We start from the raw sequence: 21,728 nt of genomic DNA, 5'->3' as shown, positions 1-21,728 counted from the left end.
CTAAATTCCTTTCAAACATTCTTAAAATGTTGGACTATTTGCTCACGCAGTTCTTCACAAAGTGGTGAACCTCGCCCCATCCTTACTTGTGAACGACTGAGCCTTTTTGGGATGCTCCTTTAATACCAAACCATAACACTCACCTGTTTTCAATTAACCTGTTGACCTGTGGAATGTTCCAAACAGGTGTTTTTTGAGCATTCCTCAACTTTCCCAGTCTTTTGTTGCCCCTGTCCCAGCTTTTTTGGAACGTGTTGCAGGCATCAAATTCAAAATGAGTGAAGATTTGCACAAAAAAAAAACAAAGTTTATCAGTTTGAACATTAAATATCTCATCTTTGAAGTGTATTCAATTGAATATAGGTTGAAAAGGATTTGAAAATTAATGTATTCTACGTCCCAACTTCATTGGAATTGGGGTTTGTATATATGTGTGTGTAGTATGTGTTTGGCATACAGTATGTTGTCATGAACACCTCTACTGTTCTGTGGCCAGGTGAAAGCGTGGAGGAGAACGCCAATGTTGTGGTGAGGCTTCTGATTCGCCGACCAGAATGTTTTGGCCCCGCCCTTCGGGGTGAGGGTGGGGATGGGTTGTTGGCAGCAATGGAGGAAGCCATTAAGATCTCTCAGGATCTCTCCAGGGATGGTCCCTCTCCTACATCTGAGAGCAGCAAGACACTGTAAGACAACATCTTCACTTCTCATTTATTTGCTCTTATAGTATTAGATCATAGGGTTCTAGAAACATAACATCCTCTTTTTACAGTTACAGTGTCGTGTTATTTACTATACACTATATTTACTCCTCTAGGAGTAATGTATAGTTCAATAGATCAGTGCTATTGTAAATACCCACATGATATCTGTTCCAACCAAAACACATGTATAATTCATCCCCGATTTGTGAACACTGAATGGAGAGAAATGAGTTGTACTGTGTGTGTGTGTGTGTGTGTGTGTGTGTGTGTGTGTGTGTGTGTGTGTGTGTGTGTGTGTGTGTGTGTGTGTGTGTAGCAGTGACATGCTAGAGGAAGAGGAAGATGATACCATCCACATGGGGAATGCCATCATGACCTTCTATGCTGCTCTCATTGACCTGCTAGGCCGCTGTGCTCCAGAGATGCATGTGAGTGACAACACACACACACACACACACACACACACACACACACAGACTCATAGATACTCACACTAACCTTATCCATTTTATATCAGTTAATCCATGCTGGTAAAGGTGAAGCGATCCGTATCAGAGCCATTCTGAGGTCTCTGATTCCTATTGAAGACCTAGTGGGAGTCATCAGCATTCCTTTCTCCATGCCCAACGTGGCTAAAGGTACGCAGACCCTCTAGCACCATCCCTGTCTGACATGCATAACACAGTAATCCTGATTTTAAAAAGATCCAGTATGGAATAAAAGATTCAAATATGCAAACACAAATAAAAAGCAGTCACCGTCTCGGTTGATTGTAAAATCTTGACTTTAATAATGTGTGTATGTGTGTGTGTGTTGTGTCTTATGTGTTTGCCTCTGCATGCATAGATGGGTTGGTGGTGGAGCCAGACATGTCAGCAGGTTTTTGTCCGGACCATAAAGCAGCCATGGTCCTGTTCCTGGACAGAGTCTACGGTATAGAAGACCAAAATTTCCTGCTACACCTGCTGGAAGTCGGCTTCTTACCAGACCTGAGAGCTGCTGCATCTCTGGACACGGTGAGAGAGAGAGAGAGAGAGAGAGAGAACGCTGTTTCTCTGTTCTTTGATATTTTTTAAAAATAGCTCTAATTTATATTTTTATGTTAAAAGTGGGTAAAATTACTGTGTAATATGAAAGGTGTCGCAGATAGTGATGAACCCAGTTATCACTGCAACTGCTGTTCCCCTCAGCTCCACTGAGCTGTTCAGTCTACAGTATATCTGATAATTGTTGTGGTTTTACAGCCTGCAACTTTACTGTTTTAGTTGAGTCTCACTGCTCTCATCAACATTGTTTCCAGCAGCAGCAGGCAGCTGTTGTCAGTGAAAAGGCTCTGAAAAACCAAGAGGGGATGTTTGTCACTGTTTTCGGTTGTACCCAAGTGTCCAGAACATCAGTTAATGCAGCTTTAAATGGCACATCCTGAAAAAAGTAAATAAAAAAAGTAACTTAAACAGAGTACATCTATCAAAAACTACCTTAATTTATTATAATATATTATAAACTGTGTTACTGTAGAATTCACAAAATCAAAAACACACCACATTTTCTTGAATGCAGCCTTCTGAGGGTATTTTTTTTTCTTCTTTTTAAACATTAGTTTTTGGGCATTTTCAGCCTCTATTTTTGACAGGACAGCTGGAGACATGAAAGGGGAGAGAGAGGGGGGGAATGACATGCAGCAAAGGACCACAGGGCGGAGTCGAACCCGGGCCCTATTCTGAACGGACGCACAGACCCTTTTTTTCTGCCATTAAACTAGCAAAAGTGGATTCGTACACACCCTAAACGCACCTGCACCAGGCGCTTCACGCCGTGCCCTTAGATCATTAAAATAGGGCCCTTATAGTCCAACTAGTATGTGGGTATTGTGTTTAGGGTGGCATTCTCTTGGAAAGACCTGTAGTCTTTCCCAGCCACAAACACACATTGCTCCTCTTTAGTCCAATGTCCTTAGATATACATTTTTCCCCACATCAAATCTGACTGCTCACTAAAATATAGTGTTTTCTCAATCTCTCCTCTCTTTTTCTGTCTCTGTATTTGTGTCAGGTTGCTCTCAGTGCCACAGACATGGCACTCGCCCTCAACAGGTATCTGTGTACAGCCGTGTTGCCTCTCCTGACTAAATGTGCTCCACTGTTTGCGGGGACGGAGCCGTTCGCCTCACTGATCGACTCCCTCCTCCACACGGTTTACCGCCTGTCCAAAGGCTGCTGCCTCACCAAGGCCCAGAGGGATGCCATCGAGGAGTGTCTGCTGGCTGTTTGTGGGTAAGACTGGAATGAAAACCCAAAAGCAAAATAGACATGCATGTGAGAATGTAAGTTATTGTAAAAACACATGGGAGGGGTTAACAGGAGAGCATTGTAAGATTATGACAAGTGGTGTTGATTTGGTATCTAATGTAATAAATATTATAAAACGTATACTGTCAAAATAAAACCAAATATGGTAGACATAATCATTATTTAAGCTTCAGTTTAGAACTCACACACCCATGATGAACTTCAGCCAAACTAAAAATTTGAGTTTAATTATTTAAACTACATTTTAAGAGCATCACCATCTTCTTCTCATTTTAAGTTTGCTTCACTGTTAACAGCTCTGGCTTCAACTTGACTATTGCTGCTACAATGTATGTTCATGTATTTCATTTCCATACTCATTCACTTTTCATTTTGTTCATGTATCTTTGTAGAGCAGTTCCCCTTTGTGTTTTTCTTGTGTTTTGTCTAATGTGATCTGATCTGTCTACACAGTTGTTACTGTTTCTGTGTGGCAGTGGAAATAACCAACTAATGTACATCATCTTATTAATGTGCAGTAAGCTGAGGCCTTCAATGATGCAGCATCTGCTGAGGAGGCTTGTGTTTGACGTTCCTCTGCTTAATGAACACACCAAGATGCCTCTGAAGGTGAGAAGCAATGTGCCGTTCTATCTGCGCCCAATCAATTCCAAAGAGCTTTTCAAATGAATCTACTGGGACTATACTTTAGCACTAATAGTAATGAGAATAGTCATTGTACACTACAATCTGCAATGTACACGTTTTACTGTTGTGCAGCCTCAGCTCACAAAATTCACGAAGAGCAAAGACTCCCCACTACAACATGAAATTGTGATAATCTGTCATCGTAATATAGGAGAAGTTCATTTGTGTATAATAGAAGTTACCTTCTACAACACACTCAGAACATATATTTAATCTAATACATTTGTTAACAACAAATTTACTTTGAATCAGCATCTCTGATTTCTGACTACTAAAAATATGATTTTGGACAAGTGATCTTGCTCTCTGAATTTGTACAGTACCATCAGCTGCACTGTTTTATTAAAAATGGTTCTTAAAGGCAGCAGACAGATGATGAATGTCCTCTTGACTTTACCCAGCTGTTGACCAATCACTATGAGCGTTGCTGGAAGTATTACTGCCTGGCTGGAGGCTGGGGCAGCTTTGGAGCTGCATCAGATGAAGAGCTGCACCTCTCCAGGAAACTGTTCTGGGGAATATTTGATGCTCTCTCACGCAAGGTAAGGCTCTAGTTAAGGCCTATTTTTTGGTTTTCATAAAACATTAAATGAAAAAGAAATGAGTTAGGTGATAGATACAATCTGTGAATGTGTAAGGGGTACTCCTAATTTAGTTTTGCACTTCCATAAAGTTTAGGCAATCACAAGGGACAGATCGAAACAGTAGAGGCTGAGCTGTCATGACTTTTAGTGCCCAGTAGGGGTTGAGCTGATCCTACATTTCCCATGATGCAAGCATACTGTAGCATCTCTTTGTTAGACCTTTCCTACCTGGTAAATGGTCACGTCTTTCAAACCCCATACCTCCAGTTTGTAAATCCGTTGTTTCTTTATAAATGTTAACTCTCAAAGCTGAAGCTGAGAAAACTTTTCTGACATCACTATGACATCATAATTCCTCCAGAGACACAGACAACATTATAAACACAAGCAGACTTAATTGCCATAAAGAATGTTCAAATTATTTGATAAACACCCAAAACCTGAATACTGCTATGATCATAAAATTAGTACTGACTGTAGGTATGTAGCTGACCCAAATAAAAGGCCTGTGCTCTGCAGTGTATTGTAAGCACAACAGTGCTTTCCAATGATGTATAAAGCAGCAAACTGTGTATGTGTTTTGATGATGTAGCGGTATGACCAGGAGCTGTTCAAGCTGGCGTTGCCATGTCTCAGTGCTGTGGCTGGAGCGCTTCCTCCAGACTACATGGAGTCCAACTACATGGCCATGATGGAGAAACAGTCGTCCATGGACTCAGAGGGAAACTTCACTCCGCAGCCTGCAGACACTACCAAGTACACAACATATTTATTAGAAAGTTCAATTTCTAAAGTTAGTTTTCGTGCAGATACACATTCAGATTTTTATAAAGTTGCAAGTAGGAAAGTAGAAAATTTGTCAAATACAATGATGTACTGTAATTAATTAATAAGGAATTAATTGTTGTCGGTTTGGGGCAGTTCCGATCAGCCATGACAGCAGGTGACTCCACATACATGAATGTTTTTTTTCCTGTCTTCATCAGTGTGACTGTCCCAGAGAAACTGGACTATTTCATAACCAGATATGCAGAGCACAGCCATGAGAAGTGGTGTATAGAAAAGGTAAGGAGGCGGCAGGTCACATGAGGTTCTCAAGTCAAGCGTGAAATGATGGTAGTCCTGTTACTGATTTTTTTTAAGGTGCAATAAACTGACGTCTCAGTAGTTATATTATGGAAATTGAATGAATTTTAAAATATCTCTTATGTATGTTTTATAGTTTTCCAATGGCTGGTCATATGGGGAACAGATATGTGAAATCTCCAAGAGCCACCCTTTACTGAAGCCATACAAAGGCATCTCTGAGAAGGTAGTCTGCATGCAGCTGTCTGAGTCTGGCTTCTTTTTCTCATTATTTTGCAAAATTGTTATATTTTAACTTTTAACTTAACCAGGTATCTGAATGTTGGAGTATTCAGCTGTGTCACAGCACAGTATCACCAGATATGCGCTGTATTGACAGGTGCAATATTTGAAAATCGATTATTATTTTTTTTAATTACATTTATATCTGCATTTATGTCAACACCTAGAGACTTTCAAACATCAAAATGTCATTTATTAAATGTATTTGTGTCAAAATGACATATAAACTAAATCTTTAAAATCTTTTCGTATTCTATTTTGCCTGGAAACGCTTCCAACACGTTTGCGTGTCACGTGAAAAATAGGCGTCACATTTTTGGGCGCAGCTCAAGCCTCACCTGAGACGTGCGTGTCACGCAGGCAGTGTGCAGGAGGCCTTAGGGTACACTAGGCAAGTCAGATTGAGGCCACTGTTGGCCCAAGCAGTGGCCTACCATTGCTGTAGTTTCACTAAAGGTAACCTGTGATGTTTCTGAACCCTAGTAGTGCTATGGAGAAGTTTTTGTATGATTGGTTCCCTGTTATGTTTGTTTCATGCACGGGCACAAGGACACAGGTGATACAATACGCATTCCTGGCAATAGTTTCATACTATTCCACTGGTCAAAGGGTGGCCGTAACGTGCCACAATATGTAGCAATGCGCCAGCAAAAACAAGAATGCAAAGTAGTTAACATGGATGCAAACAATGCAGGTTTGAATCTTAAGAAAATTTGGCTTTGAAAATGTTTTACGAGCAGAAAATACATTCAACTTGTTTGTGGGAGCTCAAGGATACGCATGCCGTGTTTTGGTGAGTAACACTGAATGTAAACTTGTTTGTTTACAAGACAACCCCACAGGGCACCTTTCATTTTGATTTGTTTGCCAAAAGACCAAACCAAACCTTTAACTGACTCGTTGAAGAAAGGGTGATAATTGAAGAACAGGGCATTTTAAAACGTATTATTTTACCCTTACACACCCCAAGTCAGCCACTCACTCGACCAGCTCCAGTTTGCATACCAGGAAAAGGTGGGCGTGGACGCTGCCATCATATACCTACTGCACAGAGTGCAATCTCATCTGGACAAGGGGAAAAGTGCTGTGAGAATCATGTTCTTTGATTTCTCAGTCAGATTGAGAGACAAGCTTGTGCAGATGGGGGTTGATGCTCACCTGGTATCCTGGATAACAGACTACCTGACGGAGAGACCACAGATCGTCAGGCTGAAGGACTGTTTCTCAGAGACTGCGATCTGTAGCACTGGAGCGCCTCAGGGGACATTGCCAGTGTCCTGTTTTATGCTGTGGTGTGCTGGGGAGGCAGCATTAAGAAGAGAGACGCTGGGCGACTGAACAGGCTGGTAAGGAAAGCTGGCTCTGTTGTTGGCATTGAGCTGGAGTCGCTCACAGCAACTGCAGAGAAACGGACCATGAGTAGGATGCTGGCAATCATGGACAATGACCGCCACCCACTACACAGCACGTTCTTTAAACAGAGGAGCATGTTCAGTGGCAGTTACTGTCATGCTCAACAGACAGGGTAAGGAGGTCCTTTGTCCCCAGGGCCATCCAACTCTTCAATACCACACAAAGGGGGAGGGGAGAAATGGACTTTTCAGCATGAGCCTGTCTCTCTCAGCCCCTACCACCATTATATCTCTATCTCTCTATGTCTGCTGTACATATGACTTATAGGCTATATTAGCCCTCCTACACAATCTGGACTCTGGTCATAACATATACATCTTATAACTTATTCCCTGTTATATATTGTTCTTAACATATATTATTTATTTTCTGTCAAGCAATAATTCTATTAGGTTTACATTCTTGTCTTTTCATAGTCATAGTTAATATTTAATAATAAGCTATTGCACTGTTCAATCCCTGCACTGTTCTCTTTTGCACTACCACCATTGCACACAGTCTACCTTAGCACCTTTAAATCTTAAAAATTCTGTCAGTGATTTTTATAACTCTTTCATTTTCTATGAGTGATTTTTATGTATGTGAGATATATGTGTGTATGTGTGTTTGTTGTGTTATTGTTGTCTAAGCTACTGGATGCCTAAAATTTCCCTCTGGATGGATAAAGTATCTATCTCTATCTATCTATAGGCATAGATTGTGCACAGGTCTTTTTAATGACTTGCAGTGCAGTGAGAGGACTGTATTACTCCATAGAAAGCAGCCGCATGCCACTAAAAACGTCCTGGAAATCATTTTTTCGGAATCATGGCAAGGAAATACTGTAGCTTGGAGACTTTGCACTCACCTATATTCTATATTTTGATAGGTGACAGTATCTCATGGTTTATTGCAGTTTGCGTAAAAGCATTGACTCACTGTCAACTTTTGTCTAAAGTTTGGGTGTAATCTTGCAGGATAAGGAGGCATACTGCTGGCCAGTCAGAGAGTCTCTGAAGACCATGCTGTCGTGGGGCTGGAGCATCGACAGGATCAGAGAAGGTGACCCTGCCAGCCTCCACAACAAGTCCAGGAGGATATCACAGGCCAGCCAGGTACATACACACACACACACACACACACACACACACACACAAACACAATTACACATGCATAAGAAAAAGGGAAAAAAGTGACATCAATATATTGTATATATACTGTCTTCCACAGCAGTCTTTTGAAGGAGCTCCAGCTTTCAGCCCCAGACCCATTGATATGAGCAATGTTACCCTGTCCAGAGACATGCAGGTAGGTTACTGCATACACAAAAAGACAAAACAAGTAAATGAGAAAGTTGTAGGATCCCTGAGGTTAAACTGGGCTGTTGTAGCACAAAGAAGCAGTATTGATACCAGTATAGAAACTTGAAGATATTATGGATTGATGGATAAATTGATATGTGCAGTGTTCAACATTGTGTTTTTCCAGTCTATGGCAGAGCTGCTTGCAGAGAATTATCATAATACCTGGGCCAGGAAAAAGAAAATGGAGCTGGAAGCCAAAGGTGAATATAGCACAACAAATACACACTGTGTATCCCAAAACCTTTTCCTTTTCTGCCATCACCACCAACTTTATTTTGTGGTGTAGCTTTGTTTTCCATTCTGCTGTGTTGCTGTTGTCTCCAGGTGGAGGAAACCATCCTCTGCTGGTTCCCTACGATACACTGACTGCCAAAGAGAAATCCAAAGACAGAGAAAAAGCACAAGACGTCCTCAAGTTCCTCCAGATCAATGGTTACACTGTGTCCAGGTAGGAAGTAGGCTCTATGACACACTCATAGTGTGTGTCTTTACTGGGTTTGTTTTCACACACTTAAGGACCTGTCTCTGACCCAAAGTCATATCAGTTTCATCTCTATGTACCCGTAGAAAGGTTTGGGATGTGTTTAGCCTTCCAAAAATGCCTTCCAACAATTCTATAGGCATGTTATATCATGTTGTATAATGATGGATAGCATCAATACTTTTGAGATTTTGTGTGCACTCAATGCACTTTTCTGTTGTTGGTTAAGAAATGGTTCCAAGTATCTAAAAATGGTAAATAAACAAGACACAACTGTTAAATCAGATGGATTTACAATTGTTGGAAGGTATGTTTTAACCTTTGACAAAGAGAAAGGTCTGAAGTGTGTTTAGCTTAATATGAAAAAAATCCCAAAATGGCAGATCATTCCTTTAAGAGTGTGTATGTTGTTTCCAGAGGTGTGCAGTCGCAGGAGCTGGACACTCCAGCTATAGAGAAACGATTTGCCTACACCTTCCTCCAGCAGCTCATCACATACGTAGACCAGGCACACCAACACATGATGGAGTTTGGTAAGACTTTTCTTTTACTCAGTGAATAATGAAGACATGACAGTTGTGAAATAATGTAATGCAATGTCCATGCCAACTGCTGTATGTAATTGAACTCTGGTCTAGATTCATAAGGCTGATGCAGAGAGGATGGTGCCAAATTACCAAAATAACAATGTCAATATAAATTGTATTTGTAAAGCACCTTTCATTACAAGTAAACCCAAAGTGCTTTACAATAAAAACAGCATACACATTAAAACGAAGCATGAATAGTAAAGAATACAATAAACACAACAAGACAATCAACAAAAACAAACAAAAGTATACAAGTGCGACCATAGAAATTCATACACACACACACACACTGCAGAGTGGTTAGCTACCTGATAGTCCTACAATAAGCACAATATATAGTTGTTTTAATTTGCCGACACAAACCATTCGTTTTTAGACGAGGCCATGCACATTTTAGTAAGACCCAGTGTGCACTTGACGGCATTGACAGCAAGGAGCATCCTTTGAAAGGTGGTGGAGAGATTTTGTGCAAGACACACCAGCACAACATAAAGTATCACCCCTTTTATTCTCTGTGCCAATCTACACACCATGGTGGAAAGGCATGGGGAGTGACTAATGCTACTGATGCATCATACAGCCTTAGGACCAAATCCCAGGACTAGTAATATATTATACTATATTATGTCCTACTGTGATTATACCTGCCTTAAGTCCATAAACATGAAAAGATGCATGTGGGATAAATTCCTTAATTACATGGTGTGCCCACAGCAGTGTGAAAATTTACACTTTGAGTTGCAAGAGTACTTCCGTGTTCAATAAGGGGTTATTGGCTGCCACACTGAATATTCTTTTTAATGGACTCTGCACCACAAATTGAACTGCATAAATATTTCAGAGAATGAGATAAAAATCTTGCTAGTGCACTCTAGTGCATTTTTCGCATTTGCATCAGGAGGAATGTGAAGAGCAGTATCAAAAACACTGGTGAATTCTCTAGGCAGATAGTTTGGCTGGTTTCTTAACATGAAAACTTTGACTATGTTTGAACACCAAGTATGTCTGATGCAAACACAGAGTCCGCCTCCCCTACTCCCACCAGAGTCCTGTGCTCTGTCACACCGATCTGGAGCCCCGTCTCTGCCAGATGTGGGTACAACTGTCTCCTATCTCCCGTTGCTGGGCCAGAGTCCTAGTTCATCCATTCCTCTTTCCTGTGACCTGACATCAGCCAGGAGCAGGCTGGGTAGTGGAACAGCTCTAGGTCCAGCATAGCTCTTATCTGCTGTCGGCAGTCATTGTCTCAAAGTCCACTGCGCTTAATCCAATCCCTGCGCTTCATTCTCCGATGTTGATGAGTGGATCTCTGTTGTAGGCCATACATGCTCGAGTCACAAAGCCGAAAAGACAACTTATTAAAAGAAAAATGTAGCACAGTTCATGGGAGCTACTGGCCACTGCATCGGCATGCACTGCTGTCAACTATCCGACCTTATTGTTTTTGATTGTGGTGTGTCCGTCATTTAGATCTGGGAACAAGACCGAAGGGGGAGAAGATTCCTCATGAACAGCAGATTAAGTTCTTTGGAAAGGTCAGAACTAATCATTTTATTTAATTCATCAATCAGTTGGGTATTTGGGTATGTTTACTTTGACCTTGGAGTTTGTTTTTGAGAAAGGCTTTGCCTAATAATGTGCAATACAAACAAAATGATGTTATCCAGCAGTAATCATAAATCCTATCTGTAACAGTACTCCAGATCATCTTCTTCCAAACTGTGCATGCAGTATAAGCCCTACTCAGTGCAGACAAATCCTCACATTTTAGCAACTGGAAACAACCAAAACAGTTCTATTAACCAACTAAGTGTTATTGTAGGCCGTTATATTGTTGGGTAGTTTAATTTATAATAAAACATTGTATTTTATAAACTACATGTGTTTTGTGTGCGGAAATCGTAATGTGTAAAGTAACTAGTAACTAAAGCTGTAACAGATGAATGTAGTGGAGTAAAAAGTACAATATTTCTCTCTGAAATGTAGCAGAGTAGAAGCAGAAAGTGGCATGAAAAGAAAAGACTCAAAGTACAAGTACCTCAACATTTGGACTTAAGTACAGTACTTGGTTACATTCCACCACTGGGGACAGTAGCCTGTTTGTAACAGTAGTGTGAACAGGGTATTTCTGAGAAATTAAAACAAAGAAATGTATTTTTTAATGTAATAAAAAACAATAGTTTGTTTGACATGAGTTTTTATAAAAGGTGTGGGGTGGTCTCATTTCTTCTATTTTGAACGACAGACAGAGAAGTATTCATTTTGTATCTATGCCATTTACCTGCAGGTCGTCTTGCCGTTGGTGGATCAGTACTTTAAAAACCACAGGCTATACTTCCTGTCCACAGCCATTCATCCAATCAGCAGCGGAGGCCACGCCTCCAACAAGGAGAAAGAGATGGTGACCAGGTGAGTGTGGCAAATGACACAATAGAAAGATAGAAAGCCAATGATGCCAGTATTGCGGGTTATTTGTTGAATAAGAACTTGACTGTATGTTGGAGCCTGTTTCTAATCAACTACATGTGTATGAAAGGCTGTGGGCCTTTATATTTTCCTGATCTTTCTTTTGCTACATCTACACTAATATATGTTTTTGTTTAAAAATATTTTGCTATGATTACGCCTCGTGTCCACACTACTCTGGCATTTTCGAGACTCTAAAACGGAGACATTTGGAAACACTGCTGACGCCGTTTAAGTTTGGAAAGTCCAAGGTTGCGTTGTAGTCTGGACGGGCAGAAACTGAGACCTTTGGAAACGACAACACAGCCATCAGCGTGTCGAGCGAGTCGAGCTGAGACGGTTCAGTTCAGACCGCTGCGACTTTTCCCTGCAAAATTCTAAAATGGTTTTGTCTCGTCGCGAACCTTTGGTCTGAACTGGGCTTTGCATACCTCTCACTAACAGTTCCACCTCATCGTCGGTCCAAGCTAATACAGCCCTGGTCTTACTTTTCGCCATTGTTGTTCTTTCTCCAAAGTATTTCTGTATTTTCAACTTGTACATACATCATTTTGAACCGCAGAATAACGTCAGACAATCTGCTCCCTTTTTACACCGGCACACACATGCCCAGTGTATGCGAATGGTCATGGGATATGCGTTGTCAGACGTGTTGATATAGACGGAGATCATTTCTGACACAGAGCCTAAACACTTGTCTGAACAGAGATGATTTTTGTTTCCAAAAAAAATGTAAACCTAGTAGTGTGGATGTAGCATTTGTCTTTGTCTGGGTTGATTGTCTCACAAACTTTCTTTTATCTCTTTCTCTGCTTCCCTCTCTACCTCCTCCTCTCTCCTTTCATTTGACCTTTTCAGTCTTTTCTGCAAACTGGGAGTTCTTGTCAGACATAGGATATCCTTATTTGGTAAGGACGTTCATGCCTAATGCTTCCACTTCTGCTTTTCTCTGCTGTTGTTCTGAGTGAATATGAGTGCAGTATGAATGGTTTCATACAATGTCGACCCAGGAGTAATGCCCATACCACAGATGTGTCCCAGAGACAAAATGTAAGATTGACAGGGAAGTCTCCAATATTTTTCCAATATTTGTGGAGAAACAAATGAAACATTTTCTCTAGCTGTTAATGGTCTACATATACATACATTAGTGGATGACCCACTCTAACTCCCATGTCAGCCATTGCAACTTAAAAGGGTGACAAAAGGTGATATGTCAGTGTTGTGTTACAGCTGTTAACACTGCTGTTAGTTGGTAGTCACTACATAGTGCATTGACAAAACCAAGATCCAGTTCAAAGGTTCCTCCAAATTCTGCTGAGAAAGTTCCTGATGCTGGTATAAAGTGACCAGTCATTGGTTCTGGTTCTGGTTCTTGTCATCTTTTAAGTCCATGAACTATCACATCATCATTTCATATTCCCATATATTTGCATTCAGGTGGCCATGTGTCACTAGTAGGGCTTGGTATCACTTAAACATTTTTTCCCTACTAGTGCTGATACCATACTCCAAGTACCTCGTAACTCATTTCTGTTTACCTTTTTGCTTACTTGCTAGCAGTCTTCTCTTTCCTGTCTTTGTTGGCACATTGCTGTGTTTCTTGCCTGTCACTGCCATCTGTAGGTCAGTAGAATAGCGTGAGACTAGAGCCCGACCGATAAAGGATTTTTAAAGCCGATATCAATACAAATATTTGGTGATTTAAAAATCCGATATTCCAATATATCGGCCGATATATATTTAAAAAAAAAACATCCAGAAACGCGTAACAAAACATAAACAGATTTCCCTAACATTAGTTATTTGTAGTTATTTATGAATCCTCACTAAAATAATATAATACAGTTTAAAAATAAACTTGTTTGTTGTATTGTCACAACAGAACAGAGGAATATTTAAATATATTAAAGTTCTGATAAATAAAATGTATAAAAATACAAACTTAAAGTGCCCATATTATGAAAAAATCACTTTTTCTGGGATTTGGGGTGTTATGTTGTGTCTCTGGTGCTTCCACACACATACAAACTTTGAAAAAAATCCATCCATGGTGTTTAGAGTGAGATACGGTTTCTGAATGTGTCCTGCCTTCAGTCTCTGGGTGAGCTGTTCAAAATCGGCACGGCTTGTGACGTCACAAGCCGAAACGAGCAGGCTAACCGCAACCATTAGCTCGTAGTGTTAGCATGCTAACGCTATGGCTAACGCTAGCATGCTAACGCTAGCATGCTAACGCTAGCATGCTACCTCGTTCTCAATAGCAAAGCACTGCTACAACACACACAAGTTCACCATAATCTACAAAAGAACTACTTACATGTGCGCCCTCATTTAGAAGTCTCCCAGCTAATCCTGCCTTGTAACTGACCGAAGTTGTAGAAACAGCCTTTCTTTTACTGTCTATGGAGCTAGCTAGCTGACATGATCTACATCTGAGCTACTGGGCATGTGCAGTGCAATCAAAGATAGTACAGAAGAAGAAGAAGAAAAGAGGTCTCACTCTGTAGCTAAAACAGAGACCAGCTGAAAAGAGGATCTGCAGCAGTGAGAGAGAGCACTGCAGTACAACACAAATATGGTGTTTTTTGAAAATTAAACCATGTAAACCTATTCTGGTACAACCTTAAAATACAATATGAACCTGAAAATGAGCATAATATGGCTGCTTTAAGATATGAAACTTAAAGGGTTAAACACGAGTGTTGCCAACAGGGATGTTGTAGAGCGCCCTCTGGTGGACAGACTATACAACGCCAACACTCAGAACATGGTTGAAGGGGGTTTCGTCTGTTTTTATTTTATTTTTTAAATATTCATTTATCGGCCATTATAAATGCCGATACCGATAGTTTGGAAAATGCCTAATATCGGCCGATAATATCGGCCCGTTGATATATCGGTCGGGCTCTACGTGAGACCATTGGCAAGAATGTGTATTGCATCACCTGTGTGCATGTGTGTGTCCGTGTGCATAAGAACAAACAAAACGGGGACCCACATGTACGGACATGGCTCCATAGCACTACTAGTGGTCAAAACCTCACAGGGTAACACTTAATTAATAAGTCAGTACTACATTTAACAATTTCTTAAACCAATATATACTTGTGCGATCAATATTAAGGACTAAGTGAAGATCTAAACTTACTGTACAATATAAAATAAATTATCATGTAGCGGTTTGCATTGTTGAAAACTGTTTGATCATAAATGACAGTAACTTGTGGAGACACAGCTAGAGGTTGAATATGAGAAAGCTCGAGAACATCCTTAAATTGTGTGTGTGTGTGTGTGTGTGTGTGTGTGTGTGTGTGTGTGTGTGTGTGTGATAGTGCCATTGACTGTAAAAAATAATGGACGTGGCATCAGCCATTGGTTTGTGGGCTGCCTACTGACTGGCGGCAGGACCTGTACAGGAGAGATTAGATAGACTTTATTGATCCCAAATTGGGAAATTTCAGTGCTACAGCAGCAACAGCTAAGACACACAGCACACATACAGAATATACAAGAAATAATAAATAGGATAGAATACAAGAACTATTCAAAAATACAAAGGAAAGAATGTACAAACGTATATCAGGGCGAATAAAAATGTACCACCTGCTTAAAAGAAAGACGTTTTTAAACGTCTCAGTGTGTTCAGCTCTCAGTACGTTTGTAGCTTCATTAAAAAATAATTTAAAAAAAATACTTTGACTGAGTACGTAGTTCCGCTCACAGCTGAGTAGGCAGTCCTTAATGAATGTAGTTTCAGTGATCGGATCTCAATGCGTCCTGAGAGTGTTCCACTTATCCGATCACTCAGATTTGATTACAATACCAGGTGGGAAGGGGGTAATAGACTTCTATAGAAACTGACTTCTGACCCTGCTTCAGGTTTAAGGCACTTCCGCATTGGCTTCACTTTTCAGACACGGAAGTTGCCGCCTGGTGTGTGCATGCATGATATTGCAGGTGTGTGTATACTTATCCTCTGCTCAGAAGCTGTGTGTTGTATGGTGTGTATTGCAAATTGTTGTATCATATCCAAATGCTGAGAGCTTTTCACCATGTCATTCACCTCAAAGTAAAAAGTTGTTCCATCTTTGCATACTAAAAGGTGATACAACTGGAAACAGACAGACACATTTGGGCAAATAAAAGATGTTTGTTATTGGTATTTATTAGGCTGTCAGGATTTTTGCTTTCAGTACCGTTGACAGCGTAAAGTCTCGGATTTAATAGGATTATAATATCTGCACTCGTGACTTTTGAAGCTTTTATTTCTAAAGGAACATCTTTTTTCTTTGTATCTGATGCTCTGTTGTGTTATTATGTGATTCTTCAGATTTGTTTTCCACAGACAGAAAGGCAGACCGACCGACCGACCGACCAACAGACCAACAGACAGACAGCTCCCATTGGTTTTATCAGGGCTGTTGTTTTGTTTTTTTATAGTGTGCTGTTTTGTTTTTTTTATAGTGTGCTGTAGTGCTTGACTTCTCACATCCTTGACAGATAAGAACCTCAAACCCTACCTAGTATGTACACAGAGTTTACTGTTTATTATGTGATACTGTCTGCTTTTCAGGTAACAATGCCACATCCATAGTCAACTGTCTGCAGATACTGGGACAAAGCCTGGATGCCAGGTAAGGAAAGACATGAAGTGAGATGTGTATGTGGGTTGGGTCCATTCAGAATATGTGTATAGTTGTTGCTCAAACACCAAGTTAATTATGCTTCACTTCCTGTTCATGCAGGAATGTATATTGTGCGCATAGAGTATGTTGAAAGAACAACTCTGAAAGCAGATCAGTCAAAAGCTGATTTTGCACAGAAGTCAAAATGGAAGAGAAACCATCTTTATGCAAGTTAGAACCTGTGTCTTCTTAATTTAGCGGCTTGCAAAATGTTGCATTTGAGTATTTAGAGTACATGCTCTGTGGTATGCATTCAGAGTTAGGTTATGTTGAAATTTGTTTCCACAACATGCTTTCTGTATGTCATTAAAAGTATTACATGCCACATATTGCAGGTAAGGTAGGCGATTCTATGCCATTACAGTTTAGCCTTTGGGCCTCTCTTAAAGCTTTAGTGCGTAACTTTTTTTTTTTTACATTCAAGCCATTGCCAAATGAGTTGCTACACAGCTAATTAAGACTATCAGCTCCACACAACTCTCTCTGGATTTCTCAGTATGGCTATATAGATGAAGGCTATGAAGATAATGACCTCTTCTGAAGAGTCCATCATGTTTTTTTAATTCTCCGTGTCCTCCTTGGCTACTAGCAACTGTGTGGAGGAGGAGTGGGGGTGGTGTGCGATCACGGAAGACTTGTATCATGTGGACGCGCCAACAGTTTTGTTGTCATTACTTAGAATTCCTCATGGGGGAGACAGAAACCACGCACTATAGCTTTAAGGTCCTGAAAGAATATACCACTGTTCATTTATAAACATGGCATACACACAAAACGGGGCTAAAAATGTGCGTACGCCACTTCCCACACAAAGGTTGTGATTTATAAAAAACAAACTTGACGGGAGAATGTGTGGTCTTCCACGCAAACTCTGACCCATGCGTACGCACATCTCTGAGACAATGGGAATTGGCGACGCAGATGGTGAGGTGGTGAACTGAAGTCAGACTGCAGAAAGTACATGTGGGAATAAAGATTACTCTTAATATTTTCAAGTATTGATGCCTCACGCACATTTCTTCACTCCATATCATCCAGGTTACCATGAAGATTAAATCCAGCAGTGTTATTTGCGCTTGTACTGAGTGATAATTGTTCCATAAACCACCACAATACAAATCAAATCTTAAATCAAAACTCGTTAATATTGAATCGCCGCTGTCTCACCGTCACATTGCTACGGAGCGCAGGAGAATGAGATGGCCCAACTCCATGGAATACAGGATAGCATTTAAATACCCTAGCATTAGATAACGGCAGAACACAGTGTAAATAACAAAATATCTGTCTTTAATACTGTGCATGTTACGTGACATCACAAAGTCAGTGAGTGAAAGAGCGAACCGCCATCTTCGTCTCCAAACCTCTGTCTGTTTATTACAAATTTCCCAAATCATAGTATAAAACAATACAACATTCCCCTAGTGTAAACATGTTTCAGTTTCAGTGTCCATTTGTTAATTTCAATTTAAACACCTTAATACAGTTTTCTCTACTCTGCACATATCAGTGGACAACATCTTTCACACTCACATTCACAGAAATAATCATCTTTACAAAAATAAATATCACTCTTTAAAGTGCATAATATCAAAAGGATCAATCATGTTTTAATCTATATAGATATATATTGGTTTTCTTTTTAACTCCAGAAATCCACCATCATAGAATCATATGACTGATGAATCATATGGTGAATCATAGACCCTCTTTGGCTGTAACAGAATATTTAAATGACTAAAGTCTAAACATGAATCATCATACACATAGGGATAACTGTTCAACTTATTATACATTGTAAACACAGAACAGACACCTAACTGCTTCTGTATAACTTTAGGAAGAACTCCCCTTTAAGTTTTAACAACACACCCCTCTTCTCTTAACATTAACAATCATTTATAGCCTGTCAGGATACCTTAAAAACCCGAAATAAAACATTACCAGGGAGTGAGGACAACAGCACCCAGAATCACACATACAGCCCCAATACACACCTGTTAACTGGCCGCTAACGCCATTGTTTACAAAACCCGTTTCCCGCGGTTATAAACGCGGCTCTTTAACTCAGCTCTACACATCAAAAACTCCATAACCAACTCATCACAGCTTCAATACACCACGTACACTTCAGGAGAAAACAGTTTCGTCATTTTTACCGAGTACCAACCTGGAAAACAGAATCACAAAGTCAGTGAGTGAAAGAGCGAACCGCCATCTTCGTCCCCAAATCTCTGTCTGAGAGAAGAGGAAGGTGTCCGTCACCTGGGCACCGTGGTGTAACGATACCCGCACTTCGGTTCCGCTTTCTTTGCTTCCCCCCTACGTTAATATTGTCTTACACAATAAAAGTTTAAATTCTACTAAATGCTGCGCTGGTTATTGTGTTATCACATAAGGGTGTATCACATGCACATATCAAATGTCAAAGTCTGGAAATACAGCCGTTAAGCTCTCACGCAATCGTTACACTTAATGTCCTCGTTATCGGTCCGCACTTTAATACTGTTCGTGACAAAACCTGCATGAAGAAAAGTGTGTTTGCCTGTTAGACTTTCGTCTTCAAATTGTATCTTGGGGTGGGGGGGAATACCACTAGTTGATGCTGTGATTTTGGCAAGGTGTCTACAATCACTCTAATTGTTGTAAACATATTAATACTGCGGTGACCCCCGTGCGTAATGCTGCATGATGGCACTGCTGGCCCTGCAGGAGGACTAACCCCCAATGGAAGAATCAGGAGAGAAAAAGGCTTCAGGGACCATGACGATGATGGCTAATATGCCGATTTAGATTCCCTAAAGCTGAGCTCTTGGATCTATGTACTGAATTGGGTCCAGTAAAGAGGGCATTGCGCCGGAATCGTGACATCCCGGTCCAAATACAGGTCCTCGCCACTCTGGGGGAAACCGGCTGTTTCCAGAGGAAAATGGCCAGCTAAGTTGTTTTTTTTTTTTTTTAAATAAATATTATATATAATTTTCACATTTATCAGTAAGGCTTGTTTGGATATACTATACAGTATAGTTCTGTTAAATCTTATCATATAGGTCTGGTATATCGAAGCTGTCCCCGAGTGCCGTAATGCCTGCCGTTTTGGAAGATATTATTAATAAAGGTAGTCTATAGATTAGGTTTCCCTACACTGTGCGACAACAGGCCGAAATTATAATTCAGTTGGCAGCAATTCATCAGCGTCTGAGAGGTTTTTTGCTTTTTCTCCGCCAGTCATCATGATTCGGCATGATTCGGAGACTGTCAGTGTCATTAACATACTGATCAGCATTCACGAGGTGCTTTGCATTGACTATTTATGGTTAAAAATGGGCGTGTACAGGGCAGGATAAGAGGCTGATTCACGTACGCACACTTGTAGGTAATCTGTGATTTATAAAGGGAACATTGCTTATAGATGTATGTACGCGCGGTTTTATAAATCTGAATTGTTTTTGGCGTACGCCATTTTTGGCTTTTGGTAAGTACACTTTTAGTAAGAATCCTACGCACAGTTTTATGAATGAAACCCCGGGGCTCTTCCTTTCTTAGCCAGTTGGAAATACAGATTGTCATTAACAGATTAGTTAATTTTGTCTTTCGGCACAAAATCAGCCAGATAGCAATGACAACCCTTATTTAATCAGAATAGGATTTATTGCCAAGCAAGTAACACTTACTGTACAAGGAATTTGCTTTGGTGGTTTGTGCATACATAAACATATAAACATTAATATGAAATAAACAATAAATACAGAAACAAATATATACAAAATAGCTGTTTAACATTAGGTGGCTAGTTATATGGTCAGAGAGGAAAGCCAGGCCTAGAATATCTAACAAACCACTGTTTAACTGAGGCACTCTATTTACACTTGCAGTCTGTGTATTTTATGTCCGCTCTACTAATGCAGCAGCTAATCATGCAATCAGCAACTAGGATTGCCTTCTACATGCATTCTGCAACTAAACGAGCTGAAGAGGTAGTTCAGTTCAGTGGTGGGACAAATATGCAAACCCACAACACTTTTACTCTCTAAGCATCATTGCCTTGCTGTTTTCCCATGTTTTTGTGTCCTGTGTACTTTATGTACTCAAACAAAAACTATTCTATTTACAGTGACTGTGATGGGTCCAGTGTGTGCCACACTGACTTGTAATAGGGAGAATGGTGCCTCTGTCATTCCCACTCTGCTCCCCGAACACCTGTTCTCGCACTGTGTAACTTTGGCGGGTGGGTATGATCTCCCAGGAGTGCTTTAACAGTCTACAGCACTACCACTCATTTTTTTTAAACTGGGTCATAACTGGATCATATTTTATGGAGAAAATGTTTTCTAGTTTTCCCTCAAATGCACGTGTACAGCTGTCCATATTTACGACATCAGTGTAGAAGTGATTTGCACTCTGAAACCGTAGGGGTGCCAAAGCACAAAAACATCCAATGTTACGCAATGTTGCTTTAATAGGACACCTCCTGTGACTTGTTCTCTCCTCTGGTTTTACTCATGGAAGTGTTGATCTCTGTTAGGCTAGCTTATGTTTCTGATCACAAAGCTATTATTTTTAAGGCCCTTCTACCTTCTGCTCCCACAGTGTCTACTTATGTATCTTTTTGTTTCCTCAATACCAACTCAGCCGACAGCTTTCCTAAAGCCTTTACCACTGCATCTACACATAGTGTCACGGCATAACCAACCCTGGGAACTTGATTGCTCTCGCTACGTCTAGGATTTTACCAGAGCTTGGTTTAACTCGTACATTCGACTGAAAAGGTAAAGGTGGGGCCTACCTGGTTTTCCTCGCCTCGGCACTTCCTCAGTCCCAGCTCCACCGCCAGGGAGCCTGCTGATCCTTCTTCGTCAAACTGTGTCGCAGTATCCCACGGTATTGTCACTTGCTTGACAGTTCATTTGGTAAACAATACATGAACTTTGAAAGGGGGAAAACGTCACGACAAGTCCAAAACAATCCTTTTCAGCGATCTCTCACTGAGCTGCAACATGTGGTCTCCGTCTCAGCTTCCCATTGTCTGCTCCACACATACTTTTTAGCCCTTGGTGGCACAGGTAGGCCACACCCACCCTAGCCAGGTGGCCAATAA

General features: G+C 40.6%; 1 protein-coding gene across 10 annotated transcripts in view; it reads left to right on the top strand.

The window, feature by feature from the left end:
* Positions 1-21,728, top strand: part of ryr2a (ryanodine receptor 2a (cardiac)) — a 239,497-nt gene that overhangs the window by 145,567 nt on the left and 72,202 nt on the right. For all 10 annotated transcript variants that reach the window (XM_031323968.2, XM_031323970.2, XM_031323967.2 and 7 more), the window contains 19 exons: positions 497-683; positions 1,018-1,129; positions 1,219-1,339; positions 1,548-1,717; positions 2,754-2,974; positions 3,529-3,619; positions 4,099-4,239; positions 4,874-5,037; positions 5,268-5,346; positions 5,504-5,593; positions 8,019-8,156; positions 8,272-8,349; positions 8,530-8,605; positions 8,730-8,853; positions 9,304-9,419; positions 10,947-11,011; positions 11,764-11,885; positions 12,801-12,850; positions 16,519-16,579. In XM_031323968.2, coding sequence (XP_031179828.1) covers positions 497-683; positions 1,018-1,129; positions 1,219-1,339; positions 1,548-1,717; positions 2,754-2,974; positions 3,529-3,619; positions 4,099-4,239; positions 4,874-5,037; positions 5,268-5,346; positions 5,504-5,593; positions 8,019-8,156; positions 8,272-8,349; positions 8,530-8,605; positions 8,730-8,853; positions 9,304-9,419; positions 10,947-11,011; positions 11,764-11,885; positions 12,801-12,850; positions 16,519-16,579 — 2,206 coding nt within the window. The remainder of the gene's footprint in view (positions 1-496; positions 684-1,017; positions 1,130-1,218; positions 1,340-1,547; positions 1,718-2,753; positions 2,975-3,528; positions 3,620-4,098; positions 4,240-4,873; positions 5,038-5,267; positions 5,347-5,503; positions 5,594-8,018; positions 8,157-8,271; positions 8,350-8,529; positions 8,606-8,729; positions 8,854-9,303; positions 9,420-10,946; positions 11,012-11,763; positions 11,886-12,800; positions 12,851-16,518; positions 16,580-21,728) is intronic.

Source organism: Sander lucioperca, chromosome 22, assembly GCF_008315115.2.
Source record: "Sander lucioperca isolate FBNREF2018 chromosome 22, SLUC_FBN_1.2, whole genome shotgun sequence".
Lineage (NCBI taxonomy): Eukaryota > Metazoa > Chordata > Actinopteri > Perciformes > Percidae > Sander > Sander lucioperca.
This window is presented reverse-complemented; position numbering and strand designations above follow the sequence as displayed.